At 39.2% G+C, this 24,762-nt stretch overlaps 1 protein-coding gene across 1 annotated transcript in view; it reads right to left on the reverse strand.

Annotated features, from left to right (window-relative positions):
- The window catches only part of LOC121387892 (oxysterol-binding protein-related protein 6-like), a 119,138-nt gene extending 95,170 nt beyond the window's left edge, over positions 1-23,968 (reverse strand). The window contains exons 1-2 of the mRNA XM_041519123.1: positions 23,840-23,968; positions 6,417-6,576 (exon numbers count right to left, since the gene is read on the reverse strand). Of these exons, the coding sequence (XP_041375057.1) occupies positions 6,417-6,539 (123 nt within the window). The 5' untranslated portion in view covers positions 6,540-6,576; positions 23,840-23,968. The remainder of the gene's footprint in view (positions 1-6,416; positions 6,577-23,839) is intronic.
- Between the last annotated feature and the right edge of the window lie 794 nt (positions 23,969-24,762).

Below are 24,762 nucleotides of genomic sequence, written 5' to 3' on the forward strand. Positions count from 1 at the left end.
TACCCCACAAAAACAGGCACCCTTGCTGACTCTCGTTCTAACCAGTGCTCTACAACTTGTGTAACAAAGGCTGTGGTATGTACTATCCTGTCTGTGGGATGGTATATATATATATATAAAAGATCTCTTGCTGCTAATCAAAAAGAGTAGCCCATGTAGTGGCGACAGCGGGTTTCCTCTCTCATTATCTGTGTGGTCCATAACCATATGTCCGACGCCATATAACGTAAATAAAATGTGCTGAGTGCGTCGTTAAATAAAACATTTCCTTCCTTCCTTCCCTTGCTGACTGGTCTTCGTTTAACATGGAAGTGTTTTTGTTTTATTTAACAACCCCATAAGGGAATACGGATTTATTAACCATTGGCTACTGAACATTTGGCAATTTTAGTCTTATAAAAAGGAAACTCACTACATTTTTCCATACCAAGTCCTTTGATATATAATGTACATGTACCAGTCGTGGTATAATGGCTGCACAAGAAATAGTTCAATCGGCCCACCGACGGGGATCGATCCTAAACCGACCGTGCATCAGGCATGCACATTACCTCTATTTAGTCCCACCCTGCTGATCTCCTTTGACGAGGGTTTCCTCCCTAAGACTATATGTTAGAATTACTAAATGTCTGACATCCAATAGCCGATGATTAATAAATCAATGTGCTCTAGTGGTGTCGTTAAACAAATCACACTTTTAACTTTGATGACACTGATATACATTGATCAGTCATAGTGTAGTTGATTATAAAATTTATTATAATACAAAAAAACAACAACCCCAAAACACCACACAGTGTTCGAGATTAACAGTATCCCGATGTCCCGGGGATACCAGAATTTAATTTTAGATACCAGACTTCAAGAACCCAGTATCCCACCGGGATACCATATAATACTAAATTCTCAGGTGGGACACCAGATTTTGAAATGTTAGTATCCAACTGAGATACTGGCCATAAAAATTTAATCTCGAACACTGCCACACATTAGCAGGGTTTTTGCCTGAGGATAAAACGGGTATGGCGCCATACTAGTGTTTTCCTTAGCTTGTTTTAGCATGGTGCGGCACCATGCCTTAATAGTCTAGCACCATCTTGCCTTAATCAGCGCCATGCTGCCCTGAGATTAAACAAGCCTTTTTCAGTAATTAATTCTAAAATTGTCTTTAGAAAAAAGAAAAAAAAAGTATTATTAATTAATAAAATATGCCTTTTATATCTTTTGCCATTCATTTATTAAAGCAAGCACATAAATTACATTAATGTTTATTTCAATTAATTTTGGTATATTTTTAAACAAATACAAGTGCCCCGAAAATGGCGAAAATGCCCCAAAAGTGTTTGGTCTACCATGCCTTGCCAAATTTCTAGGGAAATCACTACATACCCTATTGTTTTTGCAGATTTTATTTTTTAAAGTTAACCGTTTAACAAAATTAATCACTCTTATCATTTTCTTAACCCTAACCCTAAACTTAACCCACTTTCTTTCTGGGAGAGGTCCCCCATACCCCTTGTTGACTGTGGTTGCATTCAATTCCATAGCGCCATACCCAAAAATTTCTTTCTCGCACAAACACTGATTGGTACATTCATCTTCTTTTAGTTTTACATCAAAACCAAAGATGATTAATGCACCACATTTTTCACATTCAGACATTTTGGTCATAAATGTACATATAAATATTCTACCAGTAGTAAACAGACAAGTAAATCCTATATCATGCCTGTCGGACTAGTTTACTGCAATAAATGGGGACATCAATTCATAGCCTTATTAAACACACACACCCACACACACAGCATCAGACGATTATCCTTCATTTCCTTCTAATAAAAATATTGATCCGTCATATAACCAAGGGCTCTTCATCTCTTGACAGTTTCCACTAAGCGTAATCCGCATATCAGGTGGCATCCCCTCTTTCAGAGATCTTAATTAAAGTATTTAGAAATGATATAATCAAGTCATTCGCTGGCAAGAATCTACCACGCAGCTGTCACAGTGTGGGCACACACACAATTTGAAAATTGACAACAATTATCTAGTGTTATAATAAATAAAAAAATTAAAATCCACAGCAGTTGGTATGACAAATAGTTGACTTGGTCTGCTAACTTAAGTGTTTTTGTGTTGGCGCGGCATTAACGACCATTCAAAGGTTGTTAGCGTAGCACAGATTTGTAAAGGAAAGGAATATTTGTTTAAGGCTTTTAAAAAAAATTGTCCGTTTCCGGGACGCTGAAAGTAATTAATTGGGTGCATGTAGGTCTGGACCCCTGTTCCATGAAGCGATCTTAGCGCTAAGATCACCTTAAGTGCATAGAGTAGTTATGCACTTAAAGTGATCTTAGCGCTAAGATTGCTTCATGGAACGGGGCCGAGGTCTGTTTTTCTTTTAAACTATATTCACAGATAAAATATGTACTTTTTTGGTTTAGGCTTAACAACACCTTAGCATATTTCAGAGATAAAATGTGTCCTTTTTTGGTTTAGGCGTAACAACACCTTAGCATATTTCAGAGATAAAATATGTCCTTTTTTGGTTTAGGCTTAACAACACCTTAGCATATTTCACAGATAAAATGTGCACTTTTTTGGTTTAGGCTTAACAACACCTTAGCATATTTCACAGATAAAATGTGCACTTTTTTGGTTTAGGCTTAACAACACCTTAGCATATTTCACAGATAAAATGTGTACTTTTTTGGTTTAGGCTTAACAACACCGTAGCGTATTTCACAGATAAAATATGTACTTTTTTGGTTTAGGCTTAACAACACCTTAGCATATTTCACAGATAAAATATGTACTTTTTTGGTTTAGGCTTAACAACACCTTAGCATATTTCACAGATAAAATATGTACTTTTTTGGTTTAGGCTTAACAACACCTTAGCATATTTTAAACTATAGATGACTATTTGCTGTCTAACATGTTATCTATCCCAACAGCCCCATTGGGCTATTTCTCATTCCAGCCAGTGCTCCACAACTGGTGTAATAAAGGCCGTGGTATGTACTATCCTGTCCGTGGGATGGTGCATATAAAAGATCCCTTGCTGCTAATAAAAAACAGTAGCCCATGAAGTGGCAACAGCGGGTTTTCTCTCTATATATCTGTGTGGGCCTTAACCATATATCTGACGCCATATAACCATAAATAAAATGTGTTGAAGTGCATCGCTTGAGGTGCCTGCATCCCAGGATCAAACCACTTCAGTGGATCCATTGAACTAATTCCAACCAGTGCACCACAACTGGTCAAAGGCCGTGGTATGTGCTTTCCTGTCTGTGGGAAAGTGCATATAAAAGATCCCTGGCTGCATTAAGAAAATGTTGCGGGTTTCCTCTGATGACTGTGTCTGAATTACCAAATGTTTGACATCCAATAGCCAATGATTAATTAGTCAATGTGCTCTAGTGGTGTCATTAAACAAAACAAACTTTTAAAACTATATACAAGCATGGTTTAGGTATGTCTGTATCGTATGCTCAGTGTCTGAAAAGGTCATGCGGTGGTTGAGAATCGCTACAGATGTATAAATATATATTAAGACAGCAGACCTTTCCGCCTGTCACCAACATTGGACTGCTGGTGCTCCCTTGCACTTGCCAGTGTAGGCGTTCCCTCTCTACAACCCTCCCCCAACCCTTTCCTGTCCTGGACAGAGGGAACCGGTGGCCAGGATAGGCATGTGCTACAACAGCTTGCTCTGAATGTGCACGTAAATCTCTTTGTCATTGTCATTGTCATTGCAGATCTTTGTCAGTTTGTTCAGAATTAAAGACGAAATACACACTGTAGATCTCATGAACTCGGCGCTGGCCAATTATCTTTAAATAATGAGCATGATCATCAGCTCCATTAGCAAGTACACACAAACACCACAAACACATGTAACTAGGGGATACACGCCGACCTTCGATACAAAACTGCATTATTTCCCAACACATGCATCTTTCAAGGGACATTGTAAGCTCACTTACCAAGTCATTAATATTAGATATTCAACAGAAGTCCAATAATGTGAAGTATTGTAAAACTGCGGGCAGGCCATTCACGTAGCCCAGTGGTAGAGTGCTTGGTTGATGTGTGGTCAGTTTTGGGATCGATTCCCATCGGTGGGCCCATTGGACTGTTTCTCGTTCCAGCCAGTGCACCATAATTAGTATATGAAAGGCCATGGCATGTGCTATCCTGTTGGCAGGATGGTGCATATAAAAGATCCATAATGGGAAAATGTAGCAGGTTTCCTCTCTAAGACTATACTTTTAAAAAATTACCAAATATTTGTCATCCAATAACTGATGATTAATATGTCACTGTGCTCCAGTGGTGTTGTTAAATAAAACAAACCAACTATTGCAAAACTGTGCTATGATATTTATCACTGTAAAACTGTGCTACAATGTTCATCCAGGGCTGTACCCTGATCAAAATCCAGGGGGGGGGGGGGGGGGCACTACTTTTTTTTATAAAGAAATGAAACACTACAAATTAAACCCTGCGATGTGTATATTATTTTCAGGAGTAAAAAAAAAAGAGATCCCCCCCCCCCCCCCCAGAAGGTACGGCCCTGTTGTCCCTTTATCAATATCCATGGCTTGAAGGTACAGTGAAACCTCTCAAAACCAGACCCTCTGTAAACCAGACTTCCCTTAAAAACTGACATTTTTCATGGCCCTTTCAGTACAGAAATTAACCTCTCCAAACTGGATACCTATTAAAACCGGACATTTGACTTGGGTCTCAAGGGTGTCCGGTTTAGAGGGGTTTCACTGTACACATGTTTTCAATGCTTAAAACATCTGTGTTTAAGAAAAACAGGTTTTGTAGATTCAGCCCTGAATATAGATCAGTAGTAAGTGTTTTTAGTGAAAACTCAGCAGTCAAGATTGCAGAAATCAGACACTCCTGATAATTATCCGCTAAAAGTAAGATTCCTGTACTTATATATTCCTGACACAAACATGGAAATCACTAACACCTGACAATGTTGCCATGGTTTTGGTATATACTATTATCACCACTGCTGTTTACTTGTACAAACAACATCATTTGGATGTATGTGCTCATTAGCACCATTATAAAATAAATCCTAGATGTTCAGCCACGCCTTCTCCAAAAATAAAGGTCCAACCTACATGTAATTTGTGTTATTGGCAAAAACATTTTACATTTGTTTATTTGCCTCTTTTTTTTTATTTTATTATGTTAAAATCCATTTGGAAAGGACTAAACTAATCTTTACATAAGCATACGAGACGGGAACAGGGGGTGGGGGGGGGGGGGGAGCAAAATCTCAAAAGACGCCAAATGTGCTAATTATCTGAGACCTTTATATCATGTATTTCCATGATTCTACCCTCAAAATTAGTTGTAATCCATATAAAAATGTGTAGTGATTCACTTGCAACCTTAATTGGTCCCCTCCCTAAATATTTTCTGAGTCTGCCCTTGATATAACTTAATGCAGAGAGACATTAGTAGCAAGGGATCTTTTATATGCACCATCCCACCACAGACAGTATAGCACATACTACGGCCTTTGATATACCAGTTGTGGTGCAATGGCTGGAACAAGAAATAGCTCAAAGGGCCCACCGACGGGGATCGATCCTAGAACGACCCCTAATTAAATGAGAGCGGTTCAGAAGAAACTTTGTTTTGTTTAACGACACAACTAGAGCACATTGATTTAATAATCATCAGCTACTGGAAAGTTAAAAAAGGTAGTTTGTTTTGTTTAACGACACAACTAGAGCACATTGATTTATTAATCATCGGCTACTGGAAAGTTAAAAAAGATAGTTTGTTTTGTTTAACGACACAACTAGAGCACATTGATTTAATAATCATCGGCTACTGGAAAGTTAAAAAAGGTAGTTTGTTTTGTTTAACAACACAACTAGAGTACCGTGATTCATTAATCATCGGCTACTGGAAAGTTAAAAAAGAAAAGTTTCTTTTGTTTAACAACACAACTAGAGCACATTGATTTGTTAATCATAGGCTACTGGAAAGTTAAAAAAGATATAAAGTTTGTTTTGTTCAACAACACACCTAGGCCACATACTATAGATACTTGTATTTTTTAGGATATTCATACAATTAACTGTAGATAAATATGCAACATTATTGAAAATGTCTTTCCTTCCAATCAAGCTCATCAAAAAAAGAGAGAGAAAGACATGTTTTATTTAACGACGCATTCAACATATTTTATTTATGGTTATATAGCATCGGACATATTGTTAAGGACCACACAGATATTGAGAGAGGAAACCCGCTGTTGCCACTTCATGGGCTACTCCAAGGGATTTTTATATGCACCATCCCACAGACAGGATAGTACATACCACATCCTTTGCTACATCAGTTGTGGGTTCAGAAGTATGCCATGTACTTACGGATTCTGACGCGGTATCACTGTGTCGGAACTGGTGGTGAGGATCCTCCACCACGCTGGACGATGATTTATTCCGCTTCAGGACAGCAACGCCCTTCTCCCCCGGGGCGTCTCTTGAGGACATGGTGTATGTGGAAGCCCTTTGTATGTGATGCCTTTCTCTGAAAGTACATTGGAAACCAGAACATTAGTAGTGTTTTCCCTAGCTTGTTTTAGCATGATGCAGCACCATGCCTCAAGTCTAGCACCATCTTGCCTCAATTAGCACCATGCTGCACTGAGATTAAACGAGCCTTTTTTAGTAATTAATTCTAAAATTGACTTTATAAAACACCCAAAAAGGTATTATTAATTAATAAAATATGCCTTTTATATCTTTTTATATCATTTATTAAAGCAAGCACATAAATTACATTAATGTTTATTTCAATTAAGCATTGTGTATTTTTAATGAAAAACAAGTGCCCCGAAAATGGTGAAAATGCCCCAAAATTGATTGGTCTACCATGCCTTGCCTAATTTCTAGGGAAATCACTATATTAGATAACACTGAACTCTTTAAATAGTTATATCTAAACAAGACAGGGAATCTTTGGTGACACGTCAACACGTACACAGAGCTAGCTTTGTCACTTGCCAAATTCGCCAAATTTTGATTTGGCGAAAATATTTCATGTAATAACTGGTATTTTGTTGAAAACTAACAGTGGATTTTGCATATTTAAAGATGATTTGGCGAATTATTTTGCTCACCCATAGCTAGCCCTGATTTAATTAATTCTCAGAGCTATAAACTTAAAGTTTGTTTCATTTATTAATCATTGATTATTGGACGTCAAACATTGGTGATTTTGACTTCTATCATCCATTAAAGGCTTTTGTAGGACTAGATGTCGCTAGCGCTATAATTTCCTAGTTATCTCCTGTGATATTCTTTTTGTTATGTCACTGTGTATCATTAGTGATGTCACACCACTGTCGTTCTGCCAAATATGGTGACATCCAACCCACATTACTGACATTTTTTACAACTGTCACAAATGAAAAGAATGATAATGGATGATAAAAGGAATACCCCTCTTGTGTCTTGTGATATCATAATTTATCAGCACTTGTTGATAAAAGTATAAAAACCCTCGACAAGCCTCTGATTTCATACTTTTATCAACTCGTGCTAATAAATTATATCACAAGACACTCCAATACCAAATTTCAATTCCAAAAAGGTTAACGTGCACATTCAGAGCAAGCTGTTGTAGCGCATGCCTGTCCTGGGCACAAGTACCGGCCTCGGCCAGTTCCTACATCCAGGACAGGAATGGGTTGGGTGAAGGAGGGCACCAGCAGTCCAACCGTTGTTGGTAACAGGCGGGAGGTGGTATGATGCTATAGTCTTAGAGATGAAACGATGGGTTTTTTATATGCTCCATGCCAAAGACAATATAACACATACCACAGCCTTTGATATAACAGTCATGGTGCACTGGCTGGAATGAGAAATAGCCAAATTCAGCCTCAATCCTTTCTAGGAAATTAGATGTACATTGAAAAGCAGAATCTTAAAATTAAATAACATTGCACTCTTAAGAGTTAATTCTAAACCAGGAAGAGCATCTCAGATGACACAAATGCATGTTTAATTAATTCAGAGCTCTAAAGTTAAAAGTTTGTTTTGTTTAATGACACAAATATAGCACACTGATTTATTAATCATCAACTATTGGATGTCAAACATTTGGTAATTCTGACATTCAGTCTTACACAGGAAGTTAAATTAGGCCAAATAAAAAATATGTCTGGTTCTGGTTACACGACTGACTCTCAAATGTTTTTGCCATTTTTGCCGACCTTAAACCTTTTTTCCCACTTAATGATCTTCAAAACAGTGAGAGGATGCAGCATTTGTTTAAAATGTTACTTTATTGATCTTTGCTCTGACCAGTTTGACAGATTTTAGGAATTTAAAAAACATTAAATAAAATAACTTATAGCCTACCTACCTACCCTAATTTCTTTTCATGAAATCAGAACCACACATATTTTATATTTGGCCTTATCAAAAACGGCTTTAATAGTGAAAAATACTTTGTAGTGTTTAAAAACTAGGGTCTGTACATGTATTTAGAACTGTAACTAGTACAAATGTGTTAGGATTATGCAACTCTTCAATTATGCAAAAATATATATACAGTGAAACCCCTCTAAACCGGACACCCTCAGGACCAAGTAAAAAGTCCAGTTTTAAGAGGTATCCATTTAGAGAGGTTCTTTTCTGCACAGATATTTGAAAAGGGACCATGAAAAACATCCACTTTTTAGGGAATTTCGGTTTATACAGGGTCCGGTTTTGAGAGGTTTTACTGTATAATTCAATCGGCAAACCATCTCCCAGGACCTTAGGGTTTGACAAATGCACTAGTCCTTGGTCCCCACTGGCGAATTTTGTGTCTGGACTGGTGGAGACTATCAACTGTATTAATTACTATGCAGTATATATAATGCTATAATTACTATAATTATATATGATTAGGGTATTAGCCAAATTAAAGCTTCTGTGAGAGCTAGTGACTTTCTCAAACACTATAGTAGTGTTGGAAATAGAATAAAACTGATTTTCGTGGATTATTTATTTCATATTAAACTGACAAGTACATATTTTGCAAATATCTATTTAATGATACTCTACCTAATTTAGCATTTACTTGTTTGGATTCTCATTGATGTACAAGGTGGTGTTTATTCTTGAAATTAAAAACAATGTCAGTAAACAGATGATTTGTGCACTTTAATGGAACAGACTATAACAAATGTTGATCTACATGTGTCAGTTGCATTAACCCTTAAACAAACTTTTAATTTAAAACTGCAAGTTAACTGAGTATTTTGAATTACAGCATACATTATTAATTATCATCAGCATATTTAGTGAATATAAATTCAATATACGTACATTAGAAATTTACACAATCTTGCAACCACTTAAAAGTGCTATATCATAGTTATATGTGAGCATCTGTTTGTGATAAAGATTCTCCAATAAAAATTTATTTTCTACTAGTAGATAAAATTATTTCTGAAGGTGTAGTCTTTAAATTTTAAAGCAAACTTTAATTTTAAAACATTATTTGCAATAGCTGTCATTATGCAACTTGGAGATAGCTCCTTTAATACATAACACCTTTAATACCAGTATAATAGATCAAACACTCAGAATGGTTCTTGACAGTTTTGCTCAAAAGTTACTTAGAAATGTTTACAAACATTTTGTTTTGGAAAGGGATAGATGTAAACTGTCATCGGAGAAGGTGCCTCACATATTGCAACAGCAATGAAATTGACACATCGATCAAAATTTGTTATAGTCTGTTCCTATAAAATGCACAATTCACCTGTTTACTGATATCTTTCTTTTAATTTCAAGAGTAAACAGTAACTTGTACATCAATGAGAACCCAAACAGGTAAACGCTAAATTAGGCAGACTATCATTAAATAGATATTTACAAAATATTTACTTGTCTGTTTAATATGTAAGAAATAATTGACAAAAATCTGTTTTATTCTATATCAGATACTACTTAAGTACTAACATTTTGAAATATTAAACAAATACTGCATTTCTATTCTTGAAAGTTCATCAGACTCATGGGAGAAAAGGTATTATTGTCTACCACCCATTACTACAGGCGGGATTTAACCCAGTAATAAAGAGCTCTCTTGGTGTGAGGTTGGTTTGGATTCAACCCCCATCAGTGGGCCCATTGGGCTATTTCTCATTCTCGTGGTATGTGCTATCCTGTCTGTGGGATGGTGCATATAAAAGATCCCTTGCTACTAACTGAAAAATGTAGCAGGTTTTCTCTCTAAGACTCTATTGGTGTTGTTAAACAAAACAAACCTTTTTTTTATTCTTGAAAGTTCATCAGACTCGTGGGAGAAAAGGTATTATTGTGTCTACCACCCACTACAGTAAGGTGACGCCTAACATACTACCGGCCTCGGTGGCGTCGTGGTTAGGCCATCGGTCTACAGGCTGGTAGGTACTGGGTTCGGATCCCAGTCGAGGCATGGGAATTTTAATCCAGATACCCGACTCCAAACCCTGAGTGAGTGCTCCGCAAGACTCAATGGGTAGGTGTAAACCACTTGCACCGACCAGTGATCCATAACTGGTTCAATAAAGGTATGGTTTGTGCTATCCTGCCTGTGGGAAGCGCAAATAAAAGATCCCTTGCTGCTAATCGGAAAGAGTAGCCCATGTAGTGGCGACAGCGGGTTTCCTCTCAAAATCTGTGTGGTCCTTAACCATATGTCTGACGCCATATAACCGTAAATAAAATGTGTTGAGTGCGTCATTAAATAAAACATTTCTTTCCTAACATACTATAGGTCTCTCTAACAATGTGTATACACTTGCAGGCAAGGCACACATCCAGGGGAATGAGTCTGTTTATCACTCAGAATAGAAACAACAGCCACTTGCCCTTTACAATACATAGATCCATCTAACTAGGCCTCATTTCATTCAATTATTATAAGATATTTTCTTATTTAATTCAGGTTCAAACATGCTGTCATGGGCACACACATACCCAAAAGCGTAAAAGACAGGGGGAACTGTCCCCCTGGGCCTAGTGCTGGAGCAAACCCTCAAATTTGGACAAAAATTATAGAGATATTCAAACAACATGGGCTAACCTGATAGTGAGACCTTTTTACCATTTATTTCTATCATTCTACCCTCAAAATTAGTTGCAATCCATGCAAAAATGTGTAATATCTGTATGCAAAAATGATTCATTTGCAACCTTCATAGCTGTTTGGCAGTAATGCTAATTTATGAATAAAAGTTGTTATCCAGATTCGGGCATTTTCGTTTAATTTGGGCAAAAGACAGCCTACAAAAACGAGAGTCTGTACACCTATGCACACAATTCAGCTATCAGGACCATCTGTCCTAGCTGGGCCCTGTTCCACGAAGCAATCTTAGCATTAACATCACTTTAAGTGCATAAAACCCCGTTCTCACTTGAACGATTTTCTACGCGAATTCCGTGCGACCACCAAATCATACAGGGCGTGCGGGAGTCGCACGGCAGTATGTTGATGATTCGCACATGTTGTAGGGGTGTTGTGTGTATTTCGGACATGTCGCATGCCGGTGCAACATTTTTCAAATGTTTAAAATTATCGTACGGCTGTCTCTAGGTTCGCACAGTTCGCATTGGTCGCATAGAGGTTGCACAGCAGTCACACGGCAGTATGATAGGTCGCACGGGAGTCGTACGTGAGTCTTAAGGGAGCCGAGACGTGCGACTCCCAGCAGACCCCCTGCAACTCCCGTGCGACATCTATCAGACTTCCGTGCAACTGTCGTGCAACCTGTGCAAATCTCATGTGAGCGTATGCGATCCCGGTGCAGAAAGGCAGTCGCATGGCAGTTGCACAAGTGAGACTGCGCCGGGGGGAGGGGGGGGCACCCTAGGTAATTCGTACGGGAATCGCACGGCTGTACAATCTTTTAGTCGCACTGCAGTTGTACGAAAAATCGTTCAAGTGAGAACTGGGCTTAAGGTAGTTAGGTACTTCCGGTGATCTTAGCTCTAAGATCGCTTCGTGGAATGGAACCCAAGTTAGTGGGTTAGTAGTCGATAGTGGTTAATGAGAAAGAAGTCGGTGTAGTGGTCTTATACATACCCACTGGTCATAGGTTCGAATCTCTCTGCTGACTCATTCTCTGATTGGATTTCCCCCCTTCCCCCCCCCCCCCATCCCAGCTAGTGACCCATAACTGGTATATCACTTTTCTGCCACTGGTTAAACCCTGAGTGAGTGCTCCGCAAGGCTCAATGGTTATTGATATTGATGTTTTAATTATGTAACCTACCTGAAATGACTGCAAAATGGTATTTCAGAGCTTCTAGATTTCAAAATGTCCTGTGTGCATGCTCGTTCATGCCAAGAATTCATCTGCACCCCCACCCACCCCCTTAAAAAAATTATATCCTAGCTACGACCATGCACATGTCAACCAATGCACATTCTGAGGTAATGAGATGCATCCCAGAGCAGGGTTTGAAATACAATGTAGATAGTAAAATATTGACTCTGTCATTTTTTTACATAGTAGGTTAAAAGAAATACATGTCCTGCCAGGAAAAAACATGGTCTGCCACGAAAAAACATAGCCTGCCACGAAAAAACATGGCCTGCTGGAAATAAAGACACCACAGCGTGTCACGAGAGTTTGGGACAGTGTGTGAAAAATGTAGTACCCCTCAGATGTATTTTAGATAATTATTGGCCAGTGACGTCAAAGTACTGTGCACAGCCATGTTTAAAATCACTTTATCAGTCCGCCATTAAGGAAGTGAAATTCACAATATTACATGAGAAGACATTGCATCTAGGTGCATGTTCAGTATTTATTACCTTTTTGGTACATTTTGTAAAAGCAAAACAAGTATGTTGGATAATTCAAAATCATTTAAAGAGTATAAATTCATATCAAAGTTGGTGTCCAGTGCGTTAATCACTAAAAACATAAATAATAAAGCACATAAACATATATATGCGAATGCAACAGCAACCATAATTTCTAGTTCCTTCCCCTTTGCACTGTAAAAATATTGTTTTAGCCTCAGCAGAGAGGGGTGTCAGATCACCCCCCTCCCTCATCCACCCCCCAGCTTATGCTCCTGTTTTGTTTGTATTTGTCATGGGTGTCACCAGGAAGTTTTCAAAGTGAGCTTGGTTCACTTGCCTTGACAAACTTAAATTGTCCTCTGAGGCAATGAGAAAAAAAGAAAGAAATGGTTTATTTAACGACACACTTAACACATTTTATTTACGGTCATATGGCAACAGACATATGGTTAAGGACCACACCGATATTGAGAGAGAAAATCTGCTGTTGCCACTTCATGGACTACTCTTTTCAATTAGCAGCAAGGGATCTTTTATACACACCATTCCACAGACAGGGTAGTACATACCACGGCCTTTGATACACCAGTCGTGGTGTACTGGCTGGAACGAGAAATATCCCAATGGGTCCACTGACGGGGATCGATCCCAGATCGACCGCGTATCAAGCGAGTGCTTTACCACTGGACTACATCCCGCCCTTCTCTAAGGCAATGAGATGCGTTTCACACTCAGAAGGGACAGGATCTAGCTCAGTTGGTAGATGGCTCGCATTCATGAGCAGCTTGGATCATAGGGTCATAGGTTCGAATCTCTCTGCTGACTCATTCTCTGATTGGATTTCCCCCCTTCCCCCCCCCCCCCCATCCCAGCTAGTGACCCATAACTGGTATATCACTTTTCTGCCACTGGTTAAACCCTGAGTGAGTGCTCCGCAAGGCTCAATGGGTAGGTGTAAACCACTTGCACCGACCAGTGATCCATAACTGGTTCAACAAAGGTCATGGTTTGTGCTATCCTGCCTGTGGGAAGCGCAAATAAAAGATCCCTTGCTGCTAATTGGAAAGAGTAGCCCATGTAGTGGCGACAGTGGGTTTCCTCTCAAAATCTGTGTGGTCCTTAACCATATGTCTGACGCCATATAACCGTAAATAAAATGTGTTGAGTGCGTTGTTAAATAAAACATTTCTTTCCTAACATACTATAGGTCTCTCTAACAATGTGTATACACTTGCAGGCAAGGCACACATCCAGGGGGATGAGTGTTTATCACTCAGAATAGAAACAACAGCCACTTGCCCTTTACAATACATAGATCCATCTAACTAGGCCTCATTTCATTCAATTATTATAAGATATTTTCTTATTTAATTCAGGTTCAAACATGCTGTCATGGGCACACACATACCCATAAGCGTAAAAGACAGGGGGAACTGTTCCCCTGGGCCTAGTGCTGGAGCAAACCCTCAAATTTGGACAAAAATTATAGAGATATTCAAACAACATGGGCTAACCTGATAGTGAGACCTTTTTACCATTTATTTCCATCATTCTACCCTCAAAATTAGTTGCAATCCATGCAAAAATGTGTAATATCTGTATGCAAAAATGATTCATTTGCAACCTTCATAGCTGTTTGGTAGTAATGCTAATTTATGAATAAATGTTGTTATCCAGATTCGGGCATTTTCGTTTAATTTGGGCAAAAGACAGCCTACAAAAACGAGAGTCTGTACACCTATGCACACAATTCAGCTATCAGGGCCATCTGTCCTAGCTGGGCCCTGTTCCACGAAGCAATCTTAGCATTAACATCACTTTAAGTGCATAAAACCCCGTTCTCACTTGAACGATTTTCTACGCGAATTCCGTGCGACCACCAAATCGTACAGGGCGTGCGGGAGTCGCACGGCAGTATGTTGATGATTCGCACATGTTGTAGGGGTGTTGTGTGTATTTCGGACATGTCGCATGCCGGTGCAACATTTTTCAAATGTTTAAAATTATCGTACGGCTGTCTCTAGGTTCGCACAGTTCGCATTGGTCGCATAGAGGTTGCACAGCAGTCGCACGGCAGTATGATAGGTCGCACGGGAGTCGTACGTGAGTCTTAAGGGAGCCGAGACGTGCGACTCCCAGCAGACCCCCTGCAACTCCCGTGCGACATCTATCAGACTTCCGTGCAACTGTCGTGCAACCTGTGCAAATCTCATGCGAGCGTATGCGATCCCGGTGCAGAAAGGCAGTTGCATGGCAGTTGCACAAGTGAGATTGCGCCGGGGGGGGGGGGGCACCCTAGGTAATTCGTACGGGAATCGCACGACTGTACAATCTTTTAGTCGCACCGCAGTTGTACGAAAAATCGTTCAAGTGAGAACTGGGCTTAAGGTAGTTAGGTACTTCCGGTGATCTTAGCTCTAAGATCGCTTCGTGGAATGGAACCCAAGTTAGTGGGTTAGTAGTTGATAGTGGTTAATGAGAAAGAAGTCGGTGTAGTGGTCTTACACATACCCACTGAGTCGTAAAACTTGCTCTGGGTGTGAGCCAGTACTTGAAGGTGAACCCTATACCTACCAGCCTCAAGTCTGATGGCTTGTTTGGCCTCTATGTACTATACATGTGTATATAGTCAAACCTGTTTTAACTGGCCATTCATGGGAACAGGCAAAAGTGGCCATTTAAAACAGGTGGCCACTGAATAAAGGTTGCTACTTTTAGTGTTTTAAACTAGGGATTTTTGTTGTTGTTTTTACTGTTTGTACTACTAATTAAAAGATGTGTGTTCTATATTTCACTGTAAATCAACTTTCATCATGATCAGGGCTTATAGCAGGAATAATCGTATTTAAGTCAATTTTCAGATAAGGCCAAACAAAAAAATAGGTGTGTTTCCGGTCAACCGACCGTCCCTAGTTTTACCCCCCACCCCGACCCTAATTTTTTTTCTCTTAAACTGATTTTTTTTTTTTTTAAAAATAATAAAAAAAAAAAAAAAAAAAAAAAAAAAAAAAAAAAGAGGACAACATCACCAAACAAGAGTATTTCCTTCCTTGCACATTGTTTATGTACTATTATACGATACATTTTGCACATGTAATTCCCTTCCGAAAAACATCGAGAAATTATGGAAAAGCTTTTGTAATAGAGTTCCTTCCCCTGATTAGCTACCACCGAACAGCTTGGTCGGTCACGGAAGTGACCGAATGTACCAACATAGCCTTGGTACAGGTTATTTTGATATTTTAAACATCTGTTTATGCCACAAATCCATATATATTATTTATAGATAATGTTATATAAGTACACACACATTAAGGAAAAAAGGAAAGGGGGAAGAAAGAAAAAAAAAAAAAAAAAAAAAACCCTACCTACCTACCCTAATTTTTGGGGGGGACGCAATCGGAAACACACCTATTTTTTTGTCTGGCGTAACTGTATCTGGAGTATATCTTTGAAGAAGATTACAAAATGGCTATTTTTAAAACAAAAATTTACCAGCCAGAAATTAAATGTTGCAGCCACTTTGTACAAAAACTGGAATTTGGCTACTTGTGCTACATGTATTGGCCAATCGGAGACCAAGATATGTCATCAACTTTAAGATAGTAAATTTACCTGTAAAGTATTAATTTGACTATTTGGTACTAAATCTCTCATCAATTTTACCACTGACACACCAAACTTTAAATCTTCTACCTAAAATAATCTAAAAACTATGGCAACAGAATAGGCTATGACTGAGAAATATACCATGGAGTGTTCTAATCAGTGATGCTGATTACAGCCGATTTCAAGGGCTGTGTATAAATGACTTATGGTTCAGATGTGTACTGTATGTCCTGTATCAGTATTCAATATCTAACATGGTCAGTTAGTCTGTACAACTCTTCATCTAACTACTATTTCCTGTATTATAACAGTAAATAAGTTACACATCAGGGCCGTAGCTAGCAGGGGAAGGGGGGGGGGGGGGATATATTTTACTGGTTATTGATATTGATGTTTTAATTATGTAACCTACCTGAAATGACTGCAAAATGGTATTTCAGAGCTTCTAGATTTCAAAATGTCCTGTGTGCATGCTCGTTCATGCCAAGAATTCATCTGCACCCCCACCCACCCCCCTAAAAAAATTATATCCTAGCTACGACCATGCACATGTCAACCAATGCACATTCTGAGGCAATGAGATGCATCCCAGAGCAGGGTTTGAAATACAATGTAGATAGTAAAATATTGACTCTGTCATTTTTTTACATAGTAGGTTAAAAGAAATACATGTCCTGCCAGGGAAAAATATAGCCTGCCAGGAAAAAACATGGCCTGCCAGGAAAAAACATGGCCTGCTGGAAATAAAGACACCACAGCGTGTCACGAGAGTTTGGGACAGTGTGTAAAAAATGTAGTACCCCTCAGATGTATTTTAGATAATTATTGGCCAGTGACGTCAAAGTACTGTGCACAGCCATGTTTAAAATCACTTTATCAGTCCGCCATTAAGGAAGTGAAATTCACACAATATTACATGAGAAGACATTGCATCTAGGTGCATGTTCAGTATTTATTACCTTTTTGGTACATTTTGTAAAAGCAAAACAAGTATGTTGGATAATTCAAAATCATTTAAAGAGTATAAATTCATATCAAAGTTGGTGTCCAGTGCGTTAATCACTAAAAACGTAAATAATAAAGCACATAAACATATATATGCGAATGCAACAGCAACCATAATTTCTAGTTCCTTCCCCTTTGCACTGTAAAAATATTGTTTTAGCCTCAGCAGAGAGGGGTGTCAGATCACCCCCCTCCCTCATCCACCCCCCCAGCTTATGCTCCTGTTTTGTTTGTATTTGTCATGGGTGTCACCAGGAAGTTTTCAAAGTGAGCTTGGTTCACTTGCCGTGACAAACTTAAATTGTCCTCTGAGGCAATGAGAAAAAAAGAAAGAAATGGTTTATTTAACGACACACTCAACACATTTTATTTACGGTCATATGGCAACAGACATATGGTTAAGGACCACACCGATATTGAGAGAGAAAACCTGCTGTCGCCACTTCATGGACTACTCTTTTCAATTAGCAGCAAGGGATCTTTTATACACACCATTCCACAGACAGGGTAGTACATACCACGGCCTTTGATACACCAGTCGTGGTGTACTGGCTGGAACGAGAAATATCCCAATGGGTCCACTGACGGGGATCGATCCCAGATCGACCGCGTATCAAGCGAGCGCTTTACCACTGGACTACATCCCGCCCTTCTCTGAGGCAATGAGATGCGTTTCACACTCAGAAGGGACAGGATCTAGCTCAGTTGGTAGATGGCTCGCAATCATGAGCAGCTTGGATCATAGGGTCATAGGTTCGAATCTCTCTGCTGACTCATTCTCTGATTGGATTTCCCCCCTTCCCCCCCCCCCCCCCCCCCCCCATCCCAGCTAGTGACCCATAACTGGTATATCACTTTTCTGCCACTGGTTAAACCCTGAGTGAGTGCTCCGCAAGGCTCAATGGGTAGGTGTAAACCACTTGCACCGACCAGTGATCCATAACTGGTTCAACAAAGGCCATGGTTTGTGCTATCCTGCCTGTGGGAAGCGCAAATAAAAGATCCCTTGCTGCTAATCGGAAAGAGTAGCCCATGTAGTGGCGACAGTGGGTTTCCTCTCAAAATCTGTGTGGTCCTTAACCATATGTCTGACGCCATATAACCGTAAATAAAATGTGTTGAGTGCGTTGTTAAATAAAACATTTCTTTCCTAACATACTATAGGTCTCTCTAACAATGTGTATACACTTGCAGGCAAGGCACACATCCAGGGGGATGAGTCTGTTTATCACTCAGAATAGAAACAACAGCCACTTGCCCTTTACAATACATAGATCCATCTAACTAGGCCTCATTTCATTCAATTATTATAAGATATTTTCTTATTTAATTCAGGTTCAAACATGCTGTCATGGGCACACACATACCCATAAGCGTAAAAGACAGGGGGAACTGTTCCCCTGGGCCTAGTGCTGGAGCAAACCCTCAAATTTGGACAAAAATTATAGAGATATTCAAACAACATGGGCTAACCTGATAGTGATACCTTTTTACCATCATTCTACCCTCAAAATTAGTTGTAATCCATGCAAAAATGTGTAATACATGCAAAAATTATTCGTTTGCAACCTTCATAGCTGTTTGGTAGTAATGCTAATTTATGAATAAATGTTGTTATCCAGATTCGGGCATTTTCGTTTAATTTGGGCAAAAGACAGCCTACAAAAACGAGAGTCTGTACACCTATGCACACAATTCAGCTATCAGGGCCATCTGTCCTAGCTGGGCCCTGTTCCACGAAGCAATCTTAGCATTAACATCACTTTAAGTGCATAAAACCCCGTTCTCACTTGAACGATTTTCTACGCGAATTCCGTGCGACCACCAAATCGTACAGGGCGTGCGGGAGTCGCACGGCAGTATGTTGATGATTCGCACATGTTGTAGGGGTGTTGTGTGTATTTCGGACATGTCGCATGCCGGTGCAACATTTTTCAAATGTTTAAAATTATCGTACGGCTGTCTCTAGGTTCGCACAGTTCGCATTGGTCGCATAGAGGTTGCACAGCAGTCGCACGGCAGTATGATAGGTCGCACGGGAGTCGTACGTGAGTCTTAAGGGAGCCGAGACGTGCGACTCCCAGCAGACCCCCTGCAACTCCCGTGCGCCATCTATCAGACTTCCGTGCAACTGTCGTGCAACCTGTGCAAATCTCATGCGAGCGTATGCGATCCCGGTGCAGAAAGGCAGTCGCATGGCAGTTGCACAAGTGAGACTGTGCCGGGGGGAGGGGGGGGCACCCTAGGTAATTCGTACGGGAATCGCACGGCTGTACAATCTTTTAGTCGCACTGCAGTTGTACGAAAAATCGTTCAAGTGAGAACTGGGCTTAAGGTAGTTAGGTACTTCCGGTGATCTTAGCTCTAAGATCGCTTCGTGGAATGGAACCCAAGTTAGTGGGTTAGTAGTCGATAGTGGTTAATGAGAAAGAAGTCGGTGTAGTGGTCTTATACATACCCACTGAGTCGTAAAACTTGCTCTGGGTGTGAGCCGGTACTTGGAAGGTGAACCCTATACCTACCAGCCTCAAGTCTGATGGCTTGTTTGGCCTCTATGTACTATACATGTGTATATAGTCAAACCTGTTTTAACTGGCCATTCATGGGAACAGGCAAAAGTGGCCATTTAAAACAGGTGGCCACTGAATAAAGGTTGCTACTTTTAGTGTTTTAAACTAGGGATTTTTGTTGTTGTTTTTACTGTTTGTACTACTAATTAAAAGATGTGTGTTCTATATTTCACTATAAATCAACTTTCATCATGATCAGGGCTTATAGCAGGAATAATCGTATTTAAGTCAATTTTCAGATAAGGCCAAACAAAAAAATAGGTGTGTTTCCGGTCGACCGACCGTCCCTAGTTTTACCCCCCACCCCCCGACCCTAATTTTTTCTCTCTTAAACTGAATTTTTTTTTTTTTTTAAATAATAATAAAAAAAAAAAAAAAAATAAAAAAAAAAAAAAAAAAAAAGAGGACAACATCACCAAACGAGTATTTTTGCTTCCTTGCACATTGTTTACGTACTATTATACGATACATTTTGCACATGTAATTCCCTTCCGAAAAACATCAAGAAATTATGGAAAAGCTTTTGTAATAGAGTTCCTTCCCCTGATTAGCTACCACCGAACAGCTTGGTCGGTCACGGAAGTGACCGAATGTACGAACATAGCCTTGGTATAGGTTATTTTGATATTTTAAACATCTGTTTATGCCACAAATCCATATATATTATTTATAGATAATGTTATATAAGTACACACACATTAAGGAAAAAAGGAAAGGGGGAAGAAAGAAAGAAAAAAAAAAAAAAACCCTACCTACCTACCCTAATTTTAGGGGGGGACGCAATCGGAAACACACCTATTTTTTTGTTTGGCGTAACTGTATCTGGAGTATATCTTTGAAGAAGATTACAAAATGGCTATTTTTAAAACAAAAATTTACCAGCCAGAAATTAAATGTTGCAGCCACTTTGTACAAAAACTGGAATTTGGCTACTTGTGCTACATGTATTGGCCAATCGGAGACCAAGATATGTCATCAACTTTAAGATAGTAAATTTACCTGTAAAGTATTAATTTGACTATTTGGTACTAAATCTCTCATCAATTTTACCACTGACACACCAAACTTTAAATCTTCTACCTAAAATAATCTAAAAACTATGGCAACAGAATAGGCTATGACTGAGAAATATACCATGGAGTGTTCTAATCAGTGATGCTGATTACAGCCGATTTCAAGGGCTGTGTATAAATGACTTATGGTTCAGATGTGTACTGTATGTCCTGTATCAGTATTCAATATCTAACATGGTCAGTTAGTCTGTACAACTCTTCATCTAACTACTATTTCCTGTATTATAACAGTAAATAAGTTACACATCAGGGCCGTAGCTAGCAGGGGAAGGGGGGGGGGGGGGATATATTTTACTGGTTATTGATATTGATGTTTTAATTATGTAACCTACCTGAAATGACTGCAAAATGGTATTTCAGAGCTTCTAGATTTCAAAATGTCCTGTGTGCATGCTCGTTCATGCCAAGAATTCATCTGCACCCCCACCCACCCCCCTAAAAAAATTATATCCTAGCTACAACCATGCACATGTCAACCAATGCACATTCTGTGGCAATGAGATGCATCCCAGAGCAGGGTTTGAAATACAATGTAGATAGTAAAATATTGACTATGTCATTTTTTTATATAGTAGGTTAAAAGAAATACATGTCCTGCCAGGGAAAAATATAGCCTGCCAGGAAAAAACATGGCCTGCTGGAAATAAAGACACCACAGCGTGTCACGAGAGTTTGGGACAGTGTGTAAAAAATGTAGTACCCCTCAGATGTATTTTAGATAATTATTGGCCAGTGACGTCAAAGTACTGTGCACGGCCATGTTTAAAATCACTTTATCAGTCCGCCATTAAGGAAGTGAAATTCACACAATATTACATAAGAAGACATTGCATCTAGGTGCATGTTCAGTATTTATTACCTTTTTGGTACATTTTGTAAAAGCAAAACAAGTATGTTGGATAATTCAAAATCATTTAAAGAGTATAAATTCATATCAAAGTTGGTGTCCAGTGCGTTAATCACTAAAAACTTAAATAATAAAGCACATAAACATACTGTATATATGCGAATGCAACAGCAACCATAATTTCTAGTTCCTTCCCCTTTGCACTGTAAAAATATTGTTTTAGCCTCAGCAGAGAGAGGTGTCAGATCACCCCCCTCCCTCATCCACCCGCCAGCTTATGCTCCTGTTTTGTTTGTATTTGTCATGGGTGTCACCAGGAAGTTTTCAAAGTGAGCTTGGTTCACTTGCCTTGACAAACTTAAATTGTCCTCTGAGGCAATGAGAAAAAAAGAAAGAAATGGTTTATTTAACGACACACTCAACACATTTTATTTACGGTCATATGGCAACAGACATATGGTTAAGGACCACACCAATATTGAGAGAGAAAACCTGCTGTCGCCACTTCATGGACTACTCTTTTCAATTAGCAGCAAGGGATCTTTTATACACACCATTCCACAGACAGGGTAGTACATACCACGGCCTTTGATACACCAGTCGTGGTGTACTGGCTGGAACGAGAAATATCCCAATGGGTCCACTGACGGGGATCGATCCCAGATCGACCGCGTATCAAGCGAGCGCTTTACCACTGGACTACATCCCGCCCTTCTCTAAGGCAATGAGATGCGTTTCACACTCAGAAGGGACAGGATCTAGCTCAGTTGGTAGATGGCTCGCATTCATGAGCAGCTTGGATCATAGGGTCATAGGTTCGAATCTCTCTACTGACTCATTCTCTGATTGGATTTCCCCCCTCCCCCCCCCCCCCCCATCCAAGCTAGTGACCCATAACTTTTCTGCCACTGGTTAAAAATGTCTGCCATCGGTAAAGCTACTCAACGATGGCAAACTGTATATACCTGGTGTAGGTTATCTGCTAGTATTTAACATTTGTGCTTTTTAAATGTTTCCAACCAGTGCACTACAACTGGTCAAAAGCCGTGGTATGTGCTGTTCTATCTGTGGAAAGTGCATATAAAAGATCCCTTGCTGCTAATAGAAAAATGTAGCAGGTGTCCTCTAAACACTATATATAGGTGTCCTTAAATAATTCTCGTAATCCCCAGGGATGAAGTGTAAACGCAATCTAATATCATTATAGCATGGACAAACAAGTGGAGTCGAGGGGTGTTTTGGCAAGCAATGGGAAAAACGCAACTTTTTATTGCAAATATATTAAAAACAGGTAAAAAAAATTGAATTTGTTTTATTGATACTTCATATTAAAAGGTAGGCCTATATGTTGATACCAAGCAATAGTGTATTATGTTTTTGATAAGCCTGATGCACGGTCGGTCTGGGATCGATCTTTGTTGGTGGACACATTGGCTATTTCTCATTCCAGCCAGTGCATCACGACTGGGATATTAAAGGCTGTGGTATGTGATATCCTGTCTTTGGGATGGTGAATATAAAAGATCCCTTGTCAGTGGCGAAGGAAGGTGCCAAAAAGTGTTGGGGGGGGGGGGGGCACTTTTATATTTACGTACTTTTACATTATTAATATTATAAAGCAAATATAAAGCTTTTATTTGGGAAAATGTAGGAGTTTCATCTACGATTAAAGCAGATTAATAAATAAATGTGCTCTAGTGGTGTCGTTAGACAAAACAGTTTCATGTTAGCCTAACACTCTGACTCGGAGATAAACAAGTTTAGTGAATCACTCTCGCCAACAATTCTACACTGTTGCAGGTAACACTACCTTCGACTTCACTATCATATGACAGTCAGCGATTCTAATGTTAAAAAGATATTTTTAAAATAACACTATTTTATAATATACGTACCTTTTAGACAAAATATTGACAGATCAGTAGATCACATTCCCAAATACACGAACGAGAATACTGTTTGAGAAAAATAATCCAAAGGCTGTGAGTTGGCGAAAACACACACAACCACCACCTCATAAAATTATCTCACACTGCCAGTTGTCGGTCTTGATTCAGTACTATTTTCCTCCTTTTTATCTGAAGCACTATATCAAATTTCTAGATTATACCTACTTATAGATTTCTATTTCGTAATCTGCAGGAAGCCGCTTTATTATTTAATCGGTATTTCTAAAGCAGTCTTACTCAGAAATACCAAGCTGAGCAAGATATTATATCATCCTCCATAAGAAGGAGTTATTAATTACGTGTAGATTCGTCTGTGCAAGGGACGGGATTTAGCTCAGTCGGTTGAGAGCTCGCCTGAGGTACTTGTGTTGCAGGATCGAACCACCTCAGTGGATCCGTTCAACTGACTGGGTTTTTTCTCGTTCCAATCAGTGCACCATAACTGGTCAAAGGCCGTGGTATGTGCTTTCCTGTCTGTGGGGAAGTACATATAAAAGATCCCTTGCTGCATTAGGAAAATGTAGCGGGTGTCCTCTGTTGACTACGAGTCATAATTACCAAATGTTTGACATCCAATAGCTCTTCGTGTGTAACTAATAACTATGTTACGGTATGGAATAACTATGCTGCGGTATGGAATAACTACGTTTAGTTTGGAAGTGTCTTTTAAAATTTATTTTTCTATTATTTTATTATAGTAGCTTTATAGCAGAATACTGTGTTAACTTCGTATTATTTCATTAGTCGTGACAGCCCAGACAGCTAAGGTGGTTGCCCAGGGCAGCGTGCTTGAATCTTAATTAGATATAAGAATAAACATATGCTTAATTGGTTTATTCATCACAAATGAAGTTAATAGTCTGTTTACT

The sequence above is a fragment of the Gigantopelta aegis genome, chromosome 13 (genome assembly GCF_016097555.1).
Source record: "Gigantopelta aegis isolate Gae_Host chromosome 13, Gae_host_genome, whole genome shotgun sequence".
NCBI lineage: Eukaryota > Metazoa > Mollusca > Gastropoda > Neomphalida > Peltospiridae > Gigantopelta > Gigantopelta aegis.